Below are 25,888 nucleotides of genomic sequence, written 5' to 3'. Positions count from 1 at the left end.
GGTATTCTCACGTTTTTATGTCTCGTACGAGTCACGAGTCAGAATCGGAATCAGAATCAGAATCAGAATCAGAATCAGAATCAATGATATTCAGTACCAATCGTGGTGGCGATACTTACGCCTAACGGAATACGAACGTGAATTCTCGTGGTATTTTTAGTGCTCGCCGACTGGTGAACTGGCAGCTAACGTATAGATTGTTGCACCCCTGCTCCATTATGATTTATCTCGTTAAACGACACGACGAACGCGTCTCTATTTACGCCGAGTCGTCGCATCGAGCTCGATCGCGAGTTGCGACCACCGTCTATCTATCTGTCTCTTTTTCTGCGCAGGACAAGATAGACAGTGTACGAGCTGCTTTGGAATTTCGCGCGACACATCGCATCGGTATACACGTAACGTTCGCTGCACCATCTAATCCGCGTACTGCAGCGTGTTCCGTGTTCGAGGCATTCGCGCGCGTTAGACACCACTCGCCAACACAGAATAAACGACTCGCGGTTTTTTTTAACGAATCAAACGAATCGGAGACTGGCGGAGAAAAGAAAATTCCAGTAGATCGTCGAGAACGTAATTTATCTTTTTCACCGGTACCGTTCCGTCGATATTGGGAAAATTGAGCAGCTCGTAACGAAGACAATTTTTCACGAATGAAATTTCTCACGATCAAAATTCCAGTTTATTCTTAAGCGTTGTAACTCGATACATTCGTTAAACTCCGATACATCCCTCTCATTTACCTCTTAGAATTCAGCGATTTACATACGCACAAGATGTCGCACGTTGATTCGTACAGTTAGTATTCGTTAAGCACGACACGAGTCACGCGCGCTACGTCACGTTTGCTTGCGATTCTAAATCGATACAGGGTCGTCTAAATTCCTAATGTAATCGCGACAAGTGTTGTTGCATCGCGACAAGTGAACCGATACACGTAAAAAGAATGCCTTTCTTGGTCCGCTTTTGAAAGTGTCGAGACAAGCGATGGCTACATCGTAGCGGTAGTTTTCGCGTTAAACGAGCTTGACGTTTAATTTTAATGTAATAAATTTCCCCGATAAATTTCCCTCAAACCTAGTAAATAGATCGACAAAGAGAGATTTTTTTTTTTATACCAAATTTGAAGTAGGTGCATTCGCTTTTCTATATAAGATTTGGATGAAACTTATCGAGTTTCGGTGATGAAAAGATTTGCAGTTTACGCGTACTCGATAATTTCCATTTCATCCGACGGTGTAAGGTGTAAAAACACGTTTCTCGCGTTTAAAATAGAATAACGATATCTGGTATAGCGCGACGACGAATACAGACAGTATCGTAGACTAATCGCAAGTTGCGTCGGTTGTTTGGAGGGAGAATGAAAATATTTTACTTTTCGAGGATTTAACGCGATACGAATTCGTTAACGTTGATCTTAGATATTGAGATTAATCGTATTGTATATCTTAATTTTTGCTCGATTAGCATCCGTTCGATATTTCATTTTACTAGAGTTCAATGTCATGTTCGTTCAAGAAGACCGTATACACTCGACGATATGTTTGACGAGGTAGCGAAATCCGATCGATTTCGTTCACGGGCACGTTATTTATCGATTATCGTTGCAATTAAATATTTATCGCGCGTTACAGTTAAATTTACAATATCATTGCGTTTAGACCCGTTTCTCTTTCTAAAAACCAGAGATTGGCATCTAATTTATGAAATGGTAACGCGACGATTTACGTTGAAATAATTGTTACGCATGACTATTGTGATATTGTGATCGCGTGTTACATAAAGCGAAATCGTAGCATTTCTGTGTCGCGATATTGCGTATCTGGATCATGATACAGAGACACCCGTCCAGACGAGGCCACCAGTCAATGGCAAAGAGGCATAAACCTTTGTGGTATTTATAGTATACATTTATAGTATCATAGTGAACGCTCATATTCTTTGCTATTGGATAAGTTATACAGCAGAAGTCTGATTATTATCCGAGTTTCATTCTATTCATAGCAGGACGACCCCGGATAGCCGAGGCCATTCCAAGAATCGAATCGTACTATCGAAATCTCGTTAACGAAAGAATCAAATATGGTGCTTATACACACATGTATAAGTATTTTTATATTTTCATCCGCATTTTCGAAAGCAATATCGATCCTAACCTTTTCCTTTAATTCGACTCTTAAAATTCGACTCTGAAAGGTCTAGAAATAATGCTAGAAATCTTTGGATCGATCGGAGCCATCGGATAATAATTTGATCGAACCGAGATGAGAGGACCGGTGATAGCTAAATCTACGTTGGCGTCGCGTTTCAATGACGAGCATAAAATAATTCCCGGCAAATTCCGCGCCAACCCTGTCCGAGTGAAATTCTCCGTCGGTTTCCCACGCGCGTATATACACGCACACATACACACACGTATATACAGACGCCATATGCCCTTGTACATCCCGATTCATAAGTATCGGCACGTTTGCGAAAAATTGGGTGAAACCAGAGTATCAGGGCAGTTATAAAAAATTGTACAATCGTTTGAAAATGTACAGTGTACGTTGCAAAACTAAATGTCCGGATTAAAAGTCCTTTAAATAGCCTTAAATGTATCGGGATATATCATCGTGGCCTACCGATAGGATACCGATGCAATAAATGCACGATACGATAAGATCTAAAATGTTTTACGTACATACGGTATGAATACGATTAACGAAGCTATGAAATATTATTTACCATATAACGCGCATAACATATCGATGAAAAATGTCTATAGGCGCGCAAATACTTCCACAAAGTATCGCACCGTGTATATTTTCTAACTTGTGTATGCATCCTTTTTTCGACTTTTTTCGCATTGATTTTAAATTTTATCGACGAATAATACGAAATGTTTTACATCACGCGTTGTTATACTTTGCGTAATACACGCGTAAAAGTTTTCTGTGGTAGATGTTGAAACGTTTTCGCGAGCCACTTTTACTAACACGTAGCTGGTTTCGTTTAAAGTGGTAAATCTTCTTTTATGGTATTTATGAACGGGAGTGTACATATGGCACGACCCAGCGATGGGTTATTTCGCAGTTCTTCGTACAATTAGGAATTCCTGTCGTCGTTCGCGACGACGCGACGCGCGCCCAAGCGCCAGATGAAAAGAGCTACGACGAGGAAAAGGGAGCGCGCGAGCTGGCGGATTCTGTGGGAAACGGAGAGGCGAAGCGAAGGAGGGATCGATATGTAGCGACCTGAACGTCGCGACCGGATCTAGGAAAAGCGGCTGGAGGCTTGTACGCGCGCCATCGTTGCGACGGAGAAAATTTGTCGAAATTGGTAAAGAAGAACTTGGAAAACTTGTTGCGCGAATAGGCGATAGTTTATCAGAAGAGACTGGATAAGGAGAAACAGGCAAGAGACGGTGCAGGTTGTCGGAATCGATGAATTTTCAATAAGTTGGAAAATTGAAATTACCGATATGGTTGAGAATGTTGCGTTAATACTGTTCGAACGATGACGAGAACTTGTACGGTAGAGCGTTGAAGACGAGTCGATAGAGTGAGAGAGAGAGAGAGAGAGAGAGAGAGAGAGAGAGACAAGAGGACCGAGGATGTTGGTATCCTATCGTTTCTCGGAAATCTCGAAGGGAAGAAGAATCTCGATTGCTTGTCGTATACAAACTCGTACGTCAAACGATAAACTCAGGACCTATCCTACCATGAAATTTTCGGCTTTTCATGGTATATAGGCAGCCGAGGTTACGAAAATCTCAATCCAATAACCAAACGACGCTGTAAGAGTTGCTCGAACGATCGAATTGCTCCCTGTGACAGCGTTGAAATGCGGTACAGTTTCCTTTCGTTACTTCGCTGAAACGGAGGTATCAATGACAGATAGAACCGTCAAATTGATATCATTTTTTTTTGTATATATATATATATATATATATATTATTCGCTGTCCGCTGCAAGTTGTCGCGTTACGGTTGAGTAACGGCATTGTAAATTTGCGGTGCGCCTCTTTCCCACGTCTGTCTCACCGCTTCCGGCATACCGTCAACACTGTACAGTATACACTGTACATTGTGAGTATGTAGCAGCGATAGCACTCTATCGGAATTCATAGTTACGAGCAAATTACCACCCGGTATTACCGATTTTTCTTATTTATGGTAATTTTCGACCTTTCATTTTCTCGGGCGTTCGCACAAATACATACCGTTGTCAAAGGTGTTAATCGGTTCTTTTTAGGTCACGTATTCGGCGGATCTCGCAATTGAGATACCAGGAAACTTGAGTCAAGGCGGTTCCTGGTATCGTTTAGACTACAGTCCTGCCGTTGGTTATCCGCCACCAAATACCACCATAGCCGCTACCGACATCGGCGATGTGATCAAATTCAAGGACGGACTTCCTGGCACTAGATACGAATTTTGGTTATACTATAGCAATAGCACGCTTCACGATTGGCTGACATGGACTGCGTCGATAACTACAGGTACCGTAAATTTTACTCGCGATACGTGTTTTAGACGAAACCTATCGTTCGAGTTATTCGAAAACCAGGCGGAGTCTACTTTCGCTGAAATCGCAGAAAATTTATCTCCTCCCTGATTTCCATGACTTTGAAGTGCATCATAGAAATCGACGTAACGAACAACTTGTTCCTATATTAATCTATATTATCTATATATAATCCTATACATAAAATCGGCGGTCGGAATTAACTGTCGGTATCGCTATAGTAAATTCCGCAAAACGCAAACATTTTTCCTCCCTTCTTACTCGCTTCTCTCTCTCTCTCTCTCTCTCTCTCTTTCTCCCTCTCTCAGGTCTCCTATGCTATGTCTCTATGCTTCCCCCGGGATTCCATCTTACTCCGCTGTTTTTTTTTTCTTTTTTCTTTAATTTACTTTATTCTATTAAAATTCCCCTGTCCGTCATCTCCTTCTCCGTGTGCTCTTTCTCGCTTTTCCTTCCTTACTCTTTCTTCCGATTCACCTGAAAACCTGATAAAATGTTCCCTCCGTTTCGTAATTGTAAAGTATTTGTATAATCTAATTTAATCCGATCCAATCTGATCTAATCCAACATAATGCACCGATAATTAGTCGATACAGCGTAAATATTTTTCAATACTTGAAATTAGTCTGGTATTCTTCTGGAATTCTATAATTCTCGTATAAAGTTATCAAGCAGGCGATGTCTAGATAGACGTTGCATCGAAAGTATCGAGTTTTTTGTTGAGAAACGTTTGTTTCGCAGCCCCGGATCCGCCATCGAACCTCACGGTCTCGGTGCGAAATGGAAAGACGGCGATAGTTTATTGGGCGCCACCAGCCCAAGGCAATTATTCCGGTTTTCGGTTAAGGGTGCAAAGTTTCAGCGATACCGGAAATCCAAAAACCAGCGTGATTCCTGCGGACGCGGTTCCCTATGTGCTACGTGATCTCATCCCTGGGGCTACGTATTCTCTTCAGCTTTTCACCGTATTAGACACCAAAGAAAGCGTGGCGTACACCAGCAGGAATTTCACCACTAGTGAGTCCGCTTCGCGAGATTACAAATTATTTCGATGCGACGATTTCGACAGTTTCGCGTATAGATAGCACGTATCTTTTATTCTTATAGAACCCAACACACCGGGCAAGTTTATCGTGTGGTTTAGGAACGAGACGACTTTGCTAGTCCTCTGGCAACCGCCCTATCCTGCTGGCATTTACACCCATTACAAAGTTAGTATAGATCCCGCTGATGCCATAGAATCCGTTCTTTACGTGGAGAAAGAAGGAGAACCTCCTGGGCCTGCACAGGCTGCTTTCAAAGGACTCGTCCCTGGTAAGATGTTTATTCGAATAATTTAACGTAGCGCGAAGAAAATCTTAGAGCTGACGATAAACGTATCGGTGAAATTTGTTTCTAATGTCACGATTAAATCGTTTTCGAGACGATGAAATACGTTCAGGTAATTCGCGTTATAAAATATTTCACTCGCACGTTTCAAACGATCGTCGTGTACCATACTTGCGCAGAATTCGCGAATATCGGAATTTCTAGTTTCTCAAATATTCGTCAAATAGCTGTTTCGTTGCTGTTCGATTTTCTGTCTTTCGCCTCGCGCTTACGTCTCTAATTTCAAACTAACGTTACGGATTCTAACTTGTCGTTTTGATATCCTATTTCTGGTCACCGCAGGCAGAGCTTACAATATTTCCGTTCAAACGGTGTCAGAGGACGAAACGTCCGCTCCCACGACTGCTCAGTATCGAACGGTGCCATTACGTCCCCTCAACGTTACGTTCGACAAGTCTTCCATAACGTCCACTTCCTTTCGCGTTTTCTGGAATCGGCCCGAAGGAAACTCCGAATTTGACAAGTATCAGATATCTTTGGGAGGTAACAGAAGACTAGCGCCGGTTACCAGGAACAGAGACGACGAGAGCAAATGGGAATTCAAAGATTTAGAGCCGGGCAAAACATACCAGGTGGTTGTGAAGACAGTCTCAGGAAAGGTTACCAGTTGGCCAGCTAACGGAGACGTTACTTTAAGTAAGTTTTCCTACTTTCTACTTCGTCGTCGACAACTTTCTTTCTACTTCGTTCTGAACTTGCACGAAATTACAAGCAGTTTGCCATACAAATAAGTTTCTATTTCATCGTTTCCCTAGTCCTCTGGAACTATAGATCTATAGATGTATAGAGTGTATACATGTACGTGTACAGTCGGCTGTCGAGTGGGAAATAATTTATAATTATCATTTGAAAATTAAGATACGTTTTGCCAGTGACAAAAGTTATTCAACTTCTTGGTATCGAACGACGTGTTTGGCGTTGTTATTAGACCGTGAATGTCTTTGAAAAATTAGTATACGCTACGAATAATACGGTTAAAGGTAAAACGAGCGACGATAATATTTACTCTCGCTAAATTTCGCGGCTTATTAATACAGTAAATAATTAACCGTTGAAACGATTTTGTCAATTTTGTATAATAGTATAAAAAGAGGTAAAGTTTTGCGGTAAATATCCTGTAACTTTTGTCTACATTTTCCGATTTCTTTTTAACTCTAACGATACGAACGTGATAGTCGTATTATGTCATACGCTGTAGAAATTGTTTATATAACACGCATGATACACTTGGCGAATGCGTTTCTCTAAGCGTTGAAATATTTTTCCGAGTCATTATATACTTTGTTACGTTCGATCGAGCGCGTCGGACGTATTTGTGCGTGCGTCGTGTAAAATACGTAGGCGACGATGCACGGTGTCGAGTCGGTGAAACAGCTTTTTGGGGCGGCTACAGACGGGTCGACTAAGTGGTCAAAAATTTGCTCAACCGATGATCGATTGGCGAAAAGTCGAACTCGGTCCACCCGTTTGTAATCGTCCTTGTACGTCCTATCGTAAATAAAACGTTATAAAACGTCATTACAGCACTGATATGCGATTACGGTTGAAAATAATTTTGTTGGTGGGTGAGGAGATATATTTTAATTTCCACGTATCCGTACGGACCTTCTCGTAGGACCGTTTTAACTTTCTGGGGGCTCGATATCAAAGGCAAAGGAGAAGAAATTAACGAGATGTATATTGTAATTTTCAAGTGAATTATAACGCGAGTAAATACTGAAAAAATTGGTTGGTCGCAGGATAAGCGTGTGTACAGGATCGAACGACGACTCGATGAAATTTCTATTATTAGTAATCTAGCGTAGAGTTTACAACAACTTGCTCTCTCGGTTACCTCGGCTCCTCGTGTATTTCGTTGCCGCGCAAATGCATTGTCTCGTTGCTGTCAATAATAATCATCGTACGCAGTGTTCTGAAAAACTGAACGGTCTTTGCTTTTCATTATTCTGCAAACAGCGAATGACAGGATTTTTCTCGAGTAAATCGATAAATTTAGCAAATTTCTCGATATATCGTTCTTTGAAATACAACTTTTAACTTTAATATCTCTAGAACCGTTGCCCGTGCGGGATCTTCGCACTGTCATCGACGAAAAAACCGGCATGGTGGAAGTTTCTTGGCATCCTGAAAATTCGAGTACTCAGGATAGCTATAAGCTTCAGTATCACGAAGTGGAAACTACGATCGGCGGCGATAGCAATATGTTAACAACTGATAAGACCAAGGCAAGTATTTTATCTTACTTTTATTTTAACAAATGTACGATTCGATGAATTAAGATTTCATTTATCGCATAGGAATGTACGTTTCCATAATTTACAATGTGACTCGTATCTTAAATATTTTGCCATGGTATTGGAAGAATGTGTTAAAGGAAACAAATGTGTCTATCGAGTCATAGTTGCGTTTCGTTGTATGCATAGCGATGGATTCCTATGAAAAGGCTGTCGTCATTCGTTACGGTATCGACAGAGAAGCGTAACGGCGTTTAATGGTTTCGTGTTTAACGAAAACCGTTGGAAATTTGAAAAACATCGGCATTTTGGTGAATCGATGGAAAACTCGATGATCTCGATGATCTCGATGATCTCGATGATTCGTTTTAATAATAATCAATGTTTCGAGCGACTTTCTCTTTTGCGTGTTACCGCTTTCGAGTTTCGAGATATTTGGAAAAATATGTCGGTGCCAATACGGCGAATTCTGTCTGTAATTTTATCGTGCGGTCGTAGCAGCGTACGCGTCGGTATCGATTGCCAGCCGCCTAAGACCGCGATTATAAAGAAGCGACGGCTGACCGACAGAAAACAAAATCAAACCTATAGATTAAGAAGCGACGAGCGGTGGTTACGTGTATAAGAGAAAGTAGTCGAAAATCATATTACCCGACCATGTATCTCATAAATCATCGAAATCCAAGATGATCGGATCTTTCCAAACCACTAGCGAAAATATTCACTGTATACGCGGTACGATGTATCGTACTGTACAAGTTTTTGCATGTACGTCGTGTTTTCTTTCCAATATATACATGTATATGTAAAGACTTGAAAGGAATTTGAAGTTTTAAAAGAACTGTAATTTCAAGCTGATACCGATTTACCTACGTACATATACGTAGATATGTAACGAAGTATTAAATATCTTTATCTTATAAAATAGGAGGGAATTTGAAATTCAAATTGCTTTAATTCTTTGTTCAGATTTCCAATCTTTCTTCCACGATCTTCCAACGATATTTTCGTATCGAAGGATAAAACCGTGATAACTAAAACTTAATCGATTAAAAGACGGCCCGTTTAACGCGTTAATAGTCGATTGGCAATTTTGTACATTTGTTTCAACTAATATTTACGTAATATCGTATAATTATTTATTTTCAGGTTACGTTAGAAGCTTTATTACCCGGCAGAAACTATTCGATAATCGTTCAGGCGATTAGTAATAAAATCGAATCAAACGAGACTGTGTTATATCAAGTCACACGACCCTCGAGTCCCATAATCGAGGATTTGAGGCCAACCGAGATGGGATTGAATATCTCATGGAAGAGCGACGTTAATTCGAGACAGGAGAAATTTGAAGTAACGCACAATAGGAACGATACTGGGGAGAGCGCGACTACGTTAACCACGGAATCTCATATAGTCCTGGAAGATCTTTATCCTGGCGCGGCGTACGAAGTTAAAGTTTTCGCCATTAGCCATGGTTTAAGGAGCGAACCACACGATTATCTTCAAGCCGTTTGTAAATATGATATCACGTGAAAATTCTCAAATTCAAAATCGTCAAATTTAAATAACTAAAATTATAAAATCGGGTTACGCAACAAGTATCACAAGACACTAACGAGCAAGATTTGAAGATTTTACGATTCGTTGCATTTTCTCCAATATTCCAACAAATTTTAACGCGTTTAACGTTTCACAAGTATACAAGAATACGGGATAAAAAAATATAAATCGCGTTTAAAATTATAAACGTCACCTTTATAGCGTTTTCCAAGGTTATTGCAAGACGAAATAAATATCGGTACAACATTTGTTTCAAATATTTTTCCGTATCGTTCATACTCTTCCACATATTTACACGTTTCCAGATAAAACCGACACACGGTATATGAATATTTACATTTCTTAAATTATTTAACGATTACTCGTGAAAACAATTTTTCACATATTGGAACGATTAATATAGTATTAGTAAAGCTTCTACGATATTCCGCGAAATTTAACATCGAAAGATCAACAAGCTTATTACGTAACCTGATATATGCGTTAAGCATAAAAATAAGTTAGACTTTTGTCTTATTCGTAGAAAAAAGTTGTACAGAGATTCGTCCCGTTTACGAATTATTCCTCATTGATACATCGAACATTCCATCTTTAATCTATGAGGATTTAATCTATTGAGGACAATCTACGAGGATCGGCTAGCTTCGACTTTTATTCAAAAAATCGACGGGATATAGTTTTTGTTACAGTGTTTTGTTATGATTAGAAAAAACGTCCAGTCTCTTATATCCTCGTGCAATAGATTGCTAAACATTCTTATGTTCGTGTATAAAGAGATTATACAGATAGATTATTATATATATAGATTTATATAAGTATAAGATACTGTACAGTGATGATCAAAAGTATTGTCACACGGACTAGTTTATCGCGTAAAGCTCTGACAGTTCGTAAAACACACGATTCTTTGTGTAAGCTTTTGTTTTTGTCAAATATACGATGTAGGGGATAAAAAAAGATAGACGTCGGTTTTGCTTCTTAAAGAAGCATGTTTGGTAGAAACTTTCTTTAAGTAAGAAGTAAGTTTTTCAAATTTGCAGAAGATTTTGTAGGAAAATCCAGTACCTGCCAATAATTTTTCTTCATCACTGTACATCTCTAAAAGATGTACAATACTGGAATTTTACTTTTCTCTCGTGGTAATTGATACGATTGTTCGATCGCAGTGCCTCACCCACCAAAGAATTTAAGTATCGAGAAGGTAACGAGCAACACGGTTGTCGTGCATTGGGAGGCACCGACCGATTCGTTGTATTCCGAATTTTCGATACGATATCGAACGGAGGATGATCCAAGATGGGTGAAATTGCCCAGTGTTCGAGAAACGGAAGCGGAAGTGGCGGATATGACCCCAGGAGAGAAATACACGATTCAAGTGAATACCGTGAGTTACGGAGTCGAAAGTCTCTATCCCCTTCAAGTGAATCATACAGTTCGTAAGTAAATAATCAAATTTTATATAATAGTAGATAATAGTAAATAATTGAATTTTGTTTTTGAATTGGTTCAACAATTTTATCTAATATTTTGTATTTTCTGTTTTCTCTCGCGAGTCGATCAAATTTTAGATAGTTGCGATTGCTCCGAGTAAATTTACATAGTCTACCAGACTATCGTGCTATCATTGAACTCTACAATTTTTAAACTATGAAGAATCGAATAAACTACGCGTTTCAAAACGTTATTCGTGTCATTAATCTTTTTTGTAAACAAAGTAAGAAGCTATACGTAAATAGAAATAACTGTTTCTTCGTGAAAGATGAGATCACTTTTTTGTCATCAAGCTCGAATACTCGTATGCTTTGACTTGCTATTTTTTTTTTTTTTTTTTTTATAATTTTGATAATTAAAGTTATGACAATCGAAATTTTTGAAGCGCCAATGTGAATAAGAAAAACAGAAATACGGGGATAGAATGAGGTGGTAGGACAGTTTTAATAATACGTCCGAGTTTGATTGCAGCGTATTCAATTTTAAGATTATCTGTATGAAAAAGAAATGTATATACACATATACGATTAATTATTATGTATATATTAGAAATTCATATTTTTATAACTACGACTAATGGAATGGAACGTTTTTGCACGTTCTATACGTTCTCGCTGATAATTATTTAAGCTCGAAAAATTGAGAAACTGTTTGAAGAGATTGAGATTCAAATATCCATCGAACAAAAGAGCGTTTATTGTTCGAACAAAGAATCGTCGTATGTGTTAATAGAATCAAGGAACCTTTACTTAGTTTTATTTAGTAAAAGCAAAGTAAGGTACAAAAGGTGTGTCCTAACACTTTTATATATGCATATACATCCATAATCTATTTACAGCGGCTCGCGAAATTATAGAACGTTTTTATGAATACATGTATTATACGCGTTGTACGAAACTTTCTGGAATTTCACCGATAGTATAACGAGACACGACTATCGTGATTGCATCGACAAAATTTGAAACAGATCCGAAAATATCTATAAAGGTAAGTAATTTATCGCAGACGTATACCTGGTAAAAAATTAGTACGCTGGAAAAAAATAGTGGTCTTAAACGTGTAATTAGATTTTTTGCAAAGCGCATGTTTACAATAAATATGTTGAAAGTTTGACGTATATTTTCAAATTCCATTGAAATTATAAATTATAGCAATACGGTCGTGATAGTCGTGTTTCGCTACAGCGTTTGTAACGCAACAATTTACATCAAATGTTTTCGATACGTTGAGATACTTTGACGAGCCGCTACATCGTATTTCTTTTCTGTGATCCGCAAATGCTTCGATCAGAACTTTGTTTTCTTGTTTCGCCGATAATCGAAAAACTATATCCTGTTTCAGGACCCAATCCGGTACTTAACATCACTCCGATCATCGATTCAACGAACGTGACTCTAGAATGGCCAAGACCAGAGGGTAGAATCGAAATTTACGCGATAAGATGGTGGCCAGTCGAAAACCCTCAAGACATACGTAGCAAAAATGTCACAGAGAGTAACGACGTGACCAGCGTTCTTTTCGAAGAAAATTCAGTGCAAAGGGTGCTTGTTGGCGATCTGATGCCAGGTGTTCAATATTCCTTTGTAATCTACACGGTCTCTTATAATCTATTCAGTGATATCACCAATCTAACAACTAGAACAAGTAAGTATTATTATTCGTTTGTTCTCACAGCGATCCTCGTGTAATTCAACTAATGGCTACGTTTCTCTTTTTCGATGGATTGTCCAACTATTTCCGACCGAAATAGTCGAAATTTGCTTTATCACGAGTACTAACCCTATACTTGAATCAATACCATTCATGGTTATTTCGTTGCTAATCGCGTGTGTGCCGCGTGATACAGTGACACCTTTAAATGCATTTGTCACACGTGCAAACATCTTAGAAACAATCTTATACTGTAAAATAATTTATGATCGTTGACATAACGCGTACCATACATATAATCTTATATAATACTTCCGTTTAACCGAAATCCTACGATATGTAACACGTTTAAATTACTTTATTTTATTCGAAGCATTCGATTATTTGCATTAAAGCTAGAACTAAAAATCTATTAAAACTAAAAACCTATCGTATATAATAATCTAATTTTACGACATTTTCAACATAGATATCGCAAATACAGTAAGAAATTCTGATTACACATACAAGAGAAAGATCTTGAGAGAGATCTTGTATCTATTGCGGTTAAGTTCGTTCTAGCCGTTCAATTTGTCTTTCATCGAGAAAACCAATCGTGTATATTTGAAATACAAGAAGGAAATTTAAAACGTTAGGAAATTGTATTAAACGTAAAAGAGTAAATCTGTTCGATGTTCGATCCAAACAAAGAGAAACGTGATTAAAGCTGCGGTAAAAAACGTTGCCTATAAAAGAAAACAGAAAAAACGAGAAAAGAAAAGAAAAAAACACGAGTCTGTCGAATTCAGTGCCGCTGATCCAATCGGAAGTCGTTGTGGTGGTCGATCAGGATCAGCCCGACTCGTTAACATTGAGATACACACGGACCCCCGTTCAGTCATCCAAGTTCGATTTGTATCGATTTCGGATTAGCGACGAGAACAACACGACGAAGGAGCGGATGGTCGACGACATCGACACCAAGGTGACGTTCACGGGCCTTATACCTGGTAAACTATACAACGTCACAGTTTGGACTGTCAGCGATAACGTGGAGAGCAGACCTTTGCTTAGGCAGGATCGACTTTGTGAGTATTTTGCCTGTGGAGAAGCATCTTCGTGTATTTCACCGTGATTAGACTTTATCGATAAAAATTGCGATAAAAAAGCGTAAAATTGCGATTCGAAAAGCGAGAAGTTTACGTGTAATGGCAAATGTAATTATGAAATTAAAAAGAAAAGAAAAGAAAACGACGATTCGCTGATTTTTATTCCAAAATGACCAAAGTCGAACAATTTCGTTTCATTTCAAATAAAATTGTAAAATTAAACATTTTTTTATGAAAATTAACATTTGTGATTATATTTTGTATTGTAGGAAGAAGAGGTTTAGTTTTAATTTGCCGATAGGTACGTTTAAACGCTAAGGTTTGAATCAATTTAACCAGTTAACACGGGTTAATCGCGTGAAGCCTCTACTTATCGTTTCGTAACGGAACTCGATATCGAGATACTATATTCGTTTGAAATGTTCATTACGCAGCTTGCGTTAACAATGCTTATTGAAGCGTACATCGAGACAGTACGAGCTCCAACGAAACTCCACTTGAGAACGTGGTGCTTTTCTCTTCGTCGAAGTTCAACTTGCCCATAATGCTCGAAATCACACGTGAATGTAATTAACCAACGAGAGCAAAGAAATAACGATTTAAGCGAACTTTTTCGAAATAACTGTGTTATCTTTCTCGTAAGTCGCTTCAAGCGCATTTCAGTCTGAAAATGCGTTGGTAAAGTAGTATTTCGGAATTGTATTCTTCCATGGTTAAATCGTTTCGATGCAAAGATAAGAACCTGAAGAATTAATGGTAATTGTTCGAGAACAATCTCCTTTCCTTATGAAAGACAAGAAAATCAGAGAGGCGAATTGTTATTAAGAAATCGAGATTGACCACGTTTTAAAGATGTACGTTTTAAAGACGCGTAAACGTACGATATTTCTTTGATCCTGGATAACCCACGATTCGTTGTTCGACAAATTTATGGTTTAAAAAACACCGTACGGAGTAAAACGACGGACGAAAAGTTTCGAATCGCTACGTATGCGATGGAAAAATGAATAGAAAGTAAGAATCTTGAAAAAAGCCAGCTTCGAAAATCCTGTTATCTTAGAAAGTCTATCGATAGTCGTAGCCTTGAAATTAGCCAACTCGCGTCATAGAGTTAATCATAGAGTTATCGTCTATTCGTCGTCCGTTTATTTTAGAGAATTAAAGAAAACAATTACCATTGTTTGTATCGTAAAGTACCGATTTTACTTGTAGTTTACGTCTCTCCGAAACACTTAAAATTCCATTTGACGCGCAATATAAATAGGTGAATTGCTGGCAAACATGGTTGCTTTTGTTGGTAACTTGGCGAAATCTATTTTCAGATCCCGAACCAGTCACATCCATTCAAGCGATAGAGGTGAATGATACAAGAATTACGTTAACCTGGGATATTCCGCGTGGACAGTACGACGCTTTCGAAGTTCAGTATATAAACACAGAGGAAAATTATATTCAAAATGTCACGAGCACGAATTTAATAACCATCTCCGATTTGAAGCCGCACAGAAATTATACTTTTACGTTGGTAGTACGTTCCGGTACGGCGTCCTCTTATTTGAGAATATCGAATCCTGTGAGCGCAAGTTTTACAACAAGCGAATCTTATCCTGGCAAGGTGGAAAAGTTTCATCCTACGGATATTCAGCCTAGTGATATTAGTTTCGAGTGGTCGTTGCCTAGTCAGGAACAAAATGGAATCATTAGAAAATATACGATCACGTATGGGTTGGAGGTAAGCATATCTTTGTTATTGATATACATTTTTTAATGGCGCGCTACATGTGTTTTACGTTAACAAACGGTAAATAGATGGTGAACAAACAGGACAAATAATAACCGCGAAACAGCGAAAGATAGAGAAGAACTATATCAGGCAAAGTCGAATGGTTTCTTTGAAAGATGTAGCGGTTTGAAGACTTTCAGATTGTTTCTGTTAATAACGCGTCTATTATTCTCTATATATGAAAGTATTAAGACACGTTAATTTAAAACATATCTTAAGTACACTGCTTCGGAATTACAGTTCGGAACAAGTCATCGGACACTTTTTGCTAAGATATGGACGTAATAATTTCATTTTTCTTATAATACGAGTGGGTCGATAATTACCAATTTTCTTTTATAATTGCAACGTTCGCCTATACCAGCGCTAAATTTACTAATCTAAAACTAAGCGCTAAATGTAAGTGTCGAACGATTTACGAATAACGGAATTAATTATTTCCTACTCTTATATTTCGATTCTATCTTTTGATTAGTTTGATCGAACCACTGGTCAAAAATTATCTTGCACGTTATAAATTTCTGTCATCGAATAAACCGAAATAAAGCAACTAATAGGATTCGCGCACTTTCCCCACCACACATTCGGCATACAATGTGGCGCACACGAACAAATATTAAAATTATCTGTCTGGTAAGATTAAATTAACACGTTGTTTCTTATTACTGTCATTAGGGTTCGACTCATACTCAAATGCAGGACTTCAAGCCAAACGAGTATCGCGGCATCGTCAAGTCTCTCATACCTGGAAAAACGTACATCTTTCGGATTCAAGCGCAAACGAGGATCGGCTTTGGTCCCGAGGCGGTGTGGAAGCAGAAAATGCCGATTCTGGCACCGCCGAAACCGTCCACCCAAGTAGTGCCGACCGAAGTGTGCAGGAGCAGCACCACGATACAAATACGGTTCCGGAAGAACTATTTCAGCGAGCAGAATGGTGCGGTTACGTCTTACACGATCATCGTGGCCGAAGATGACAGCAAGAACGCCTCTGGTTTGGAAATGCCCAGCTGGAGGGATGTCCAGGCGTACAGCATCTGGCCACCGTATCAGGTAAGAATATTCCGGTAATTTCTCCGATATTTAAGACTATCTCTATTCTAGATACAGATATTGTTCTGTTAGGTTTCGTTGAATTCGTTACATTCTTCGAAATAATCGAAAGTTTATGTAATTCCATGAGATTACGTTCGAGTGGTTAGATTAAAAAATTACATCGACATTCGGAAGTCTATAATAATTTCCGTGGAAACGTTATCGAATGCCGTATTATACGCGTATACGTGCCGTAGTACGTATTTACCTTATTCCCGTCAAACGTACGGATCTGTAATTAACTAGAAATATTTTTAATTGCTTTTCCTATGATTTTTCTACGTTAAAAGAAGCAATTGGAAACGGTAAAGAGGAAAATAATAAATGGAAGCGATAGGAATATCGTATCATTTTTTTAACGCAGTTCTTCGATCCAAGTATCGCGCGAACAAATATCAACGTAATAGAAGGAAATCCGAATGCCATCGAGAAGACACACACTTGTCGGTTACGTCAAGCTTTTTTCATTGCAAATCGAGCGACGAGATGCGATGCGTCATCGACACGGCGAATGATATTGCAATCGAGATGTAAAATAATTAATGCAACGCGTTACAACTCGTTGGCTTGCAAGATCACGAACAAACAACGCAAACGACCAAGAAATACGTAGACTCAAGACCACGCATAAACAATTAGCGTTTCTGCGATCGTTGCATTATGCGTTATACGTATACGTGTCGTATGTGCGTCTTGGCGTGCAACAGTCGATGGGCGAGCGTGCGTGTTTCTAGTTGTTGTTAAAGAGACGAGTTAACGAGGCCGAAACGAAATATTCGAACGTTGTAATGGTGAAACGCGTAGAAATGGAACAGGTAGCACCTTTGCGCTACGTACAAATCAGGGAAATACGATCGTAAGAAATACAGAATTGTAAGAAATATCGCGCGAATTGACACGACGAGGAAACTTTTATTCGACGGTTGAGTTCTACCGATAGCGATCGTCGTATAATCGTTGCAAATAAGATGAGAAACGTGGTTGTTAGTGACAAGTCTGATTTCGAACACGACGTTGATCCTGAAAAGTTTAGTTCGTTCGTGGAAGTTTCTCGGATTAAACGTTTCCGCGTGAAAAAAGATTTCAAGTAAAAATGCAACCTTTTTTTTCTTCGACACGATATACGTGCCATATTACGTATAGTTAAGTTTCGCTTACTATGGTGTCGAAGCATTGTTCTTTCGGTTTATGCGTTTGTCGAACGTGTCCTTTTTCTTTTTGATGGAATACGGATAAATGAACGTTGACGTACGATTGCTCCAGTTATACCATGGATGTTGTAAAAAATTTGATCGCGAACACAAGAAAAATAGTTACGCAGGTAATGATCGTTCTTTTTGCTGTCAGTCGTTACATAGGGCATATAATTATATCGTTATACGGTAGACAGGGTGGACAGGCGGACCGTACAAGTAATGTCTCCACCTAAATGTCTCTTCGAATTCTGGCGATGGAAAAAGTCCAGCGATGGAAAATCGTTTCCCCGCGTAACGCGAATAATACGAAAGGAAATGCGAAATCGATATTCCTTTCAAGGTTGTTCTTTCCGGAACTTTCAAAGTTATCCGTGTTCGGATACGTAGAATAACACGATGTTGAAACGATCTTCAACTTGGAAAATTAAAGTTTTACGCGAAACCTATATCTAGTAGCTCTGTAGTAGGGAGCCTGTGAACGTGAATAAATGTAAATAATTACTTTAGAGATAGTAATTGTCTTGATCATTTTCGATATCGACGAACCGTTTACGATTAATTGCTAAACTTTGTATATCGTATCGTAGTATATAGTTCGTAAATCAGAATGATAAAAAACGCGATGGAATTAGCAATACGTTTATGCGATTCGATGCGTGTTTGATTCGCAGGTGATGGAACCTTACTATCCTTTCAAAAACGGCTCCGTGGAGGATTTCACGATCGGTAGCGAGAATTGCGACAACAAGATTGGATACTGTAACGGGCCGTTGAAGTCTGGATCCACGTACAGAGTAAAAGTTCGAGCGTTCACCGCGCCGGACAAATTCACGGACACCAGTTACAGTTTTCCAATTCAAACAGGTGAGAATGATCGTGCGAAGACGCTGACGTTCGTTCGACTCGCTGATGTTAGGAACCTGTCCGGATACGTCATTTTGCCTCCTTCGTTAAGAATGTATTTTTCTTTTACGTTGTCTCGCGTGCCATACATTACAGTAGATTAAAAATCCTCTCCATGGGAGTCTGCTTGTTATAACATAGCTATGTAGAAAGCTTGCTAAATTCATGCCTCGTTATTTCATGCACATGTCTGCTCAAGGATTGCTGCTGGCAGGTAAAGTAATAGAAATAAACGAATAATTAATTGTAAATTTACGATCCATTACGATTCTAAATTAACAATCTAGATTAACAAGACGCAGTTCCTTTATTACCTGTTAATTTCCGTTAATTCACACACGTCCTTCGACGTTTCTAAATCTCTTTAGAATGGTTAACGTATTCGATATTTCGTATTTCGATATTTTAAAAGCAAACATAGAGCGTGCACTTATAAAAACTTATACACGGCGGATAATCGTAATATTTTATTCGAAACAGATAAGGACAATACGGCTATCATAGTTGGTGTCACGGTTCCAATAGTGCTCTTATTGACTTTATTGGGCATTGGACTGCTGGTGAGGCGAAGAAGAAGTCAAGGACGTAAAACGACCGAAACGAGGACCACCGACAACTTGTCTTTGCCAGATAGCGTGATCGACACTAGGCAAGTAGGATGACAAGTTTTAGGTATTTCGACGAAATCAGTCGTCAGTTATGAGCAAAGATTCGTTCTAAATTTCTATATTTTCTATATGCGAACTAGAGGGATAATGTCCTGTCAAGCTTAATATAAATTGACATATCATTTGTACCGTATCGCGTAATAACGATTGATTTCTCGACTTTATTTTACGAATAATTAAAGAAAGAACAATGGCAGGAAACGAGGAAACGAAAACTACTATTTATCTGGACTAGTGTTTCGTAAGATCTCGATCGGAGAAGACAAAAAAGATGAAGTTAATTTAAAGTCGTCCAAAGAATCTTTCGTGTTCGATTTATGGAATTTATTTGTTAAATTGTCAAGCGAAAGTAACGCGAATCGATCATAAGCGATAATTAAATCTCTTCCTTACAGTCGGCCAATCAAGATAGAAGATTTTTCGGAACATTATCGCACGATGTCGGCGGATTCTGATTTCCGTTTTTCGGAAGAATTCGAAGAACTGAAGCACGTCGGAAGGGACCAACCGTGCACAGCTGCGGATTTACCGTGCAACAGGCCAAAGAATCGTTTCACAAATATTTTACCTTACGATCACAGCAGATTTAAGCTGCAACCTGTGGACGACGAAGAGGGTTCTGATTATATTAACGCCAATTACGTTCCCGTAAGTTTGAACTTTTCTGTCGCATTTGGAATTTTGAAATTTAAAGGATTTACGTGGTTGGCAAGATTATCGATGAAAATTGTATTTAAAAACACGATGGCTTATAAATAGCTACATCGACACTTTCGACGTTACGACTGGAGTCGACAACGAGTCAGGATCTAGTGGATAAAACGAAAGTGGTAAAACCAACGCAATGAAAACAAAGAACGAACGATATGTTGACTTTCGGTATATTATGGCTCGTTTTTCAATGACGAGTTAACTCATCGTGCCCGACCTAAGAATTCATCGATATCTTCGTTGCTTGCTTATCTTGTATTTTAATATTACAAATGGATAGTACGTCGCTTATAGATTAGTTCGCTTATAGATCAGTACTCTTTGAGAAATCGATAGAGTTGAGTGAAAATAAGATTCGAAGTAATAGGTATATTTTCTGCACCAGGGTCACAATTCTCCAAGAGAATTTATCGTCACACAAGGACCTTTACACTCGACTCGCGACGATTTCTGGAGAATGGTGTGGGAAAGTAACAGCAGAGCCATCGTAATGTTAACAAGATGTATCGAAAAGGGCAGAGAAAAATGTGATCACTATTGGCCGATGGATACCCATCCCGTTTATTACGGAGACATTTGCGTCACGATATTAAACGAAACGCATTATCCCGATTGGAGTATCACGGAATTCATGTTGTGCAGGGTAAGGAAACATCTGTTATTCCTATAAAATTCTTTCTATATTATATCGCGTATGAAAATAGAAAAGAAACAAGGATTGCGTATATTTTTACAAAAATATACCATTATGCTACCCTAATAGAGCCTGTTTAGTATCTTCGACTCTTCGTACTTGCTCGCTTCATTCTTATGAAAGCACGCGAAGTTGCGTGTTTCTAAATTTCGCGATATTACCGATTCTTATCTGGACTAAAAATAAAAAGCCTATCCAAGACCGTATTATCGTTCTACGTTTCTCAAAGATAATGTTTTTACAACGATATATAATTCGTAAAACGAAAGCGATCGTCTCGTTAAAATATTATACGTATGTGCATATAGGCGATTCCTTGTGAAATAAAATAAATATTTGTTAAAAAAAAAAAAAAAAAAAAAAAAAACGATAGTCCCACTACGGAAAACTAAGAAAAATAAGAAAGACAAGACGCGTATGCGTTTGATCGAGGTACGCATCCGTATACTTTTTAAGCGACTGATATAGTTACCGAATTCTACGGACAAGTAACGTTAATATGTCATAGTCGTGTAACGACTATTAAATTACGCGTATATCTTGTTCCCTTTATCTTTTTAGCTTTGCATAGTCGGTTATTATTTTTGTCAAATATCTATTTCGTTCGCTGCTTTTTAGAAAAATAATGCTTTTCGATACTGTGGAATACCTATAGAAAAAAGGGAAAGAGAAGAAAAAGGAGGAAAAAGGAGGAAAAGAAAAATAATAGGTAAACGTTTGTTCGACAGGGAGACGTGAAGAGGGTCATTCAGCACTTCCATTTCACAACGTGGCCGGACTTCGGTGTTCCAAGTCCGCCACAAACGTTAGCCAGATTCGTTCGGGCGTTCAGAGAGAGAGTTAGGCCGGATCAAAGGCCTATCGTCGTCCATTGCAGCGCAGGGGTTGGTCGCAGTGGTACGTTCATCACCTTGGACAGAATACTTCAACAGATTTTGGTATCGAAGTACGTCGACATCTTTGGAATAGTGTGGGCAATGAGAAAGGAGCGTGTTTGGATGGTGCAAACGGAACAACAGTACATTTGTATACATCAGTGTCTTCTGGCTGTGCTGGAAGGTCAAGATATGACAGGGCCACCACGGGAGATTCACGACAACCAAGGTTTCGAAGGTGAGTTTCCATTTTTCAGTTCCATAATTTAGTAATTTTAGCGAATTCGAGGTGTGTTCGTTATATTTTATACGTTAATAGAAACGATGCTCGAAGATCCGCGAAGTAAAGAAGAGTTACTTCTTAGAATGGAAATTTATGTTAACGATGTTTGAATCAGGGAAAAATGCGAGAACGTTGATGATAAAAGTTTGCCCGATTCATTTCCTAAATATAATTCACCTTTGTAAATGCTATTCACTTTATGAATACATTTCCATATATATAATAAATAAAAGTAAGAGATTTTTTAATATATGTACATGGTATATATGTACGTTGAAAACTCAGGTATATTTTACCTTAAAGTATCAGAAGTAAATGTGCAGGAGAGAAATTCATTGAAACGTAACTTTGGATATCTATTACTTTATTTTGTTGGACGACCGATGCATTTTTCTCTTTTGCGTGAGTTCAGTCGTTACAAACAGAGAACAGTAGTGCATGAGTGATTCGCAATGGACGAAACATCTGCCAAAGTGCGAGATATGCGCTTTGGAGGAGAAAGTGAATCCATAATTCTTCGTCTCTTGATCTCGGTAATTTACGAACTCGAGTTTTCATCGATTAATTATTTTTAAATACGTTGGCTGCCGCTCGTAAGTACGTGGACGCTACTTAAACGGTCGATTTCTACTAAGATAGATAATCTACGAATGTCACTAACGTATATGATTTAACGGCGTGCAAGTAAATTACGAAGCGCCTTTCCGTTCCATATGTAAAATTCAACTTGCATTTAAAGAAAATATTCGTTATGTTACGTAGGCCCGTTAATTTGGAACAGGCTTCTCTATCTTGTATACCAGCCAAAGATAATGAACCGTTTAAATAAGAGAACTGCGTAACAACGATGTGTAATTTAGAGAAGTTACGTTACAGATACCAGTTTTTTAATTAACGTTACCCTGTCGTAATATTCTACGACGGGTTTAATAAACGATAAGATCGTTTTGGGCCTCTCCATTTGTAATTCTATAATTAAATTACATTTTAGCAAATACAGGCGAGCGTTGGCAAACTTTTGAGCGGTAGCTCGAATTAGCATATAAACAGTATTTTAGTAACAAGCAAGATATAAAAAGAAGAGAATCGTTAACGATTCAGGTGTGAATCGTAAGAGGCTTGGTGGTGGCGACGGTGACGGTGTAGCAATGGTTTTGACTTTTATGGTTTCTCTAACATTAGAGAACGAAAAGAAAAGAAAAGATACATTCGGTTTTGTGTCACGTGCAAAAGTGTTTGTTGCTTTTGGTAAATCGTATCACATCCGTACGTAGTGAATCACTTTCCTTCTCCAACCTCGTAATCCCTTTGAATCCAGGCAAGAATCGAAGCTCCGTTGAAAACACAAAGAGTTCTGCTGAGGATGAAAAGGAAAGGTGACCCTCGAACTGCGATTCCGGCGTCGATGGTAATTTCGATCCTCGCTTATTTCATTTTCCACCTGTTTTCTATTGCTCTGTTGTACAGCGTGTTGCATGCGACGACTAGTCTTACCCATGCACGTGGCATGAAAGCTAATCGATAGAAAGTGGCACGTACGTTTCGAAGGTACGGACAACGACCATGTTGATCGATATACGGATCCATTTCAAGAGTAAACGTCATAGACTAGTTGATACGAAAGCGTCGATCTATGCATCCGCTATCCTTTTGATTTCTAATAATCGTGAGTTTGAATAGCAAACGAAAATCGTTTTGTTTCGTTCTTTCACAGTTTCACCAAATTTACAAAAGATAATCTAATTTTCTTTTTTCCCCACGTATAAATTTAAATTTATAAATACAAATTCATTACCGAAGAAAAGAAAAAATCTATTCGTAAACAACCTATTGTTTGTAAAGGAACGGATCTTTTACTTTTTCGTAGGCGTTACATCTTTCTTATATAGTGTTTTTGCATGACATTCTCGGTGATCTGTGTAAAAAGAGTTAAATATGTTTTGCGACGCAAAACTTTTACGGAGAAGAAACTGTAAAATTATCTCTCGTCCGAAACGTCCAACAGTGAGAAATAAGGGGAAAAAGCTTGTTGTTTTCTAATTTCCAATAATTAGTATGTATAATTATCATTTAACGATATTACGGACAATCGCTATAATAAATTATACGTGACTAATAAATCGCTAATGAAAAGTAGCTCAATTATATAACAAAGCCACCCCCCCCCCTCCCGCCACGATATTACATTAATTTGCTGCATTCGATTAAACAGCTTTACGATTGGTTTCTATGATCGCAAATAGCATGATCTTTTATTCGATTTAAGCATTTAAGCATTTAAGCATTTAAGCATTTAAGCATTTAAGTTTGGAATTAAGTAAAATTAATCGGACATTTCATTCTCGTTCTCGTGTATTTTTACAGACGACGAAGGAATAGCAGAATCAGGAATGTGATGTTCGGATACCTCGTCTCATGCAGGAACACGAGGATATTTTAGAGGTATTTTGAAGAGGTGCAGCGCACCGTACGAAGAATAGTATTACGATGATACGTACGTAGCGTGTTATCTAAAGCGTGAAAATGGTAATGAGTGTAAAAGCGAAGAATAATCGTCGACCGGATGGTTTTCGTTCGGTTCGTTTCGATCGTTTGTCGATAGTTATGAAAGTTAATTCGGTAATACGATAGCACGAAGCCACACGATGCTTGTAAACGTGCTGTAAAGGAGAAAACTGATTAATCAGCGCTGGACGTTAAAGGAAGGATGATGCGCGTTTCCTTCTTTGGCGACGACTCGCGACTTTGCTTGGCAAAAAAAGAAGCGAATGGTAAATCCGTTTATATCGCATAAACGGATAATCGCACGTTAACGTTGAACTTTCACGATGAGAACGTTGGTCGACCGAACGAAAGTATCGACGATTCGATGTCACTGATGTTTCGCGAACCGTCCGTCGAAACATGAAAGCGACGGATGTGTCTTAATCGATCGATGCGAAGGGTAACGTTATTGCTATTTTTCGCGTGGTAGACGACGATGTAATTTACCTTTGTCCGATCATACTCGACACGTTCGTTTCGCGAGCCACGTAGAAAGAGGAATTTCGTTTCTCGAGCAAGACGCTGGAACACGTTGAAAGTAACTAGCCAAGGAATCGAATTGCGACGACCGAGGTCGAAAATGGACAAGGACGCTGAAAGGGCCACTTTAACGAACGACGATGGAATTCTCTGAAACGTTTCAGACGTAGATAATTCGTAACACGCATAGAAAATTCGATCGAAGGCAGCTGTACACGTATAGCTTTAAAAATGGATCGTTTTATCGAAACATACTGAATCGAAGGTAGACTAAAAGAGAATAGAAAATGCAGCAACGATGGTGTTATTTTTCAACGATTGTTTAAAGACGGTACGTTTCGGCAACGAGTATTCGCAACGAGAGAACGTACGACGAGGTAGCATCGTAATGAATTCCTACAGATCGCCACGTACGTTCGATCGTTGATCTGTCTCACCGTGTAAATATAAATCGATGTTTTATTTTCCACTTAATTAGACGATTTTGACGTATTCGATCTCGATGTCTCGCCGAGAGAATGTTTCTGCCTCGATTTTAATGTCGACGCGATCGATGCTCGCGTTTAGGTACCTATCGTGATGTAGATAAGTCCAGGTTGCATATCTTAAGGATTGTAAGATGCGTATCCCGCATTGGGTTGCCACCGTTTCGATCGAGACGTTCGGTTCGCAACAAATCCACTTTCGTAAGAAAAATGACAAATGCTGGGAAAGCCTGATAAATCCTACGTTCTTT

General features: G+C 38.7%; 1 protein-coding gene across 1 annotated transcript; it reads left to right on the top strand.

Annotated features, from left to right (window-relative positions):
• The first annotated feature begins 203 nt into the window (after nt 1-203).
• Nucleotides 204-25,888, top strand: Ptp10D (Protein tyrosine phosphatase 10D). Its single transcript, XM_069122968.1, has 18 exons — nt 204-398; nt 4,236-4,482; nt 5,250-5,525; nt 5,616-5,822; nt 6,180-6,533; nt 7,950-8,122; nt 9,281-9,644; nt 10,858-11,127; nt 12,524-12,826; nt 13,621-13,899; nt 15,243-15,652; nt 16,379-16,756; nt 18,666-18,858; nt 19,378-19,546; nt 19,961-20,213; nt 20,662-20,919; nt 21,699-22,083; nt 24,493-25,888. Exons 1-18 carry the CDS (start codon nt 219-221, stop codon nt 24,522-24,524), a joined length of 4,731 nt encoding a protein of 1,576 aa, XP_068979069.1. The 5' UTR covers nt 204-218; the 3' UTR covers nt 24,525-25,888.

The sequence above is a fragment of the Bombus flavifrons genome, chromosome 11, assembly GCF_040668555.2.
Source record: "Bombus flavifrons isolate JBK064 chromosome 11, iyBomFlav1_principal, whole genome shotgun sequence".
In the NCBI taxonomy this organism is placed as follows: domain Eukaryota; kingdom Metazoa; phylum Arthropoda; class Insecta; order Hymenoptera; family Apidae; genus Bombus; species Bombus flavifrons.
This window is presented reverse-complemented; position numbering and strand designations above follow the sequence as displayed.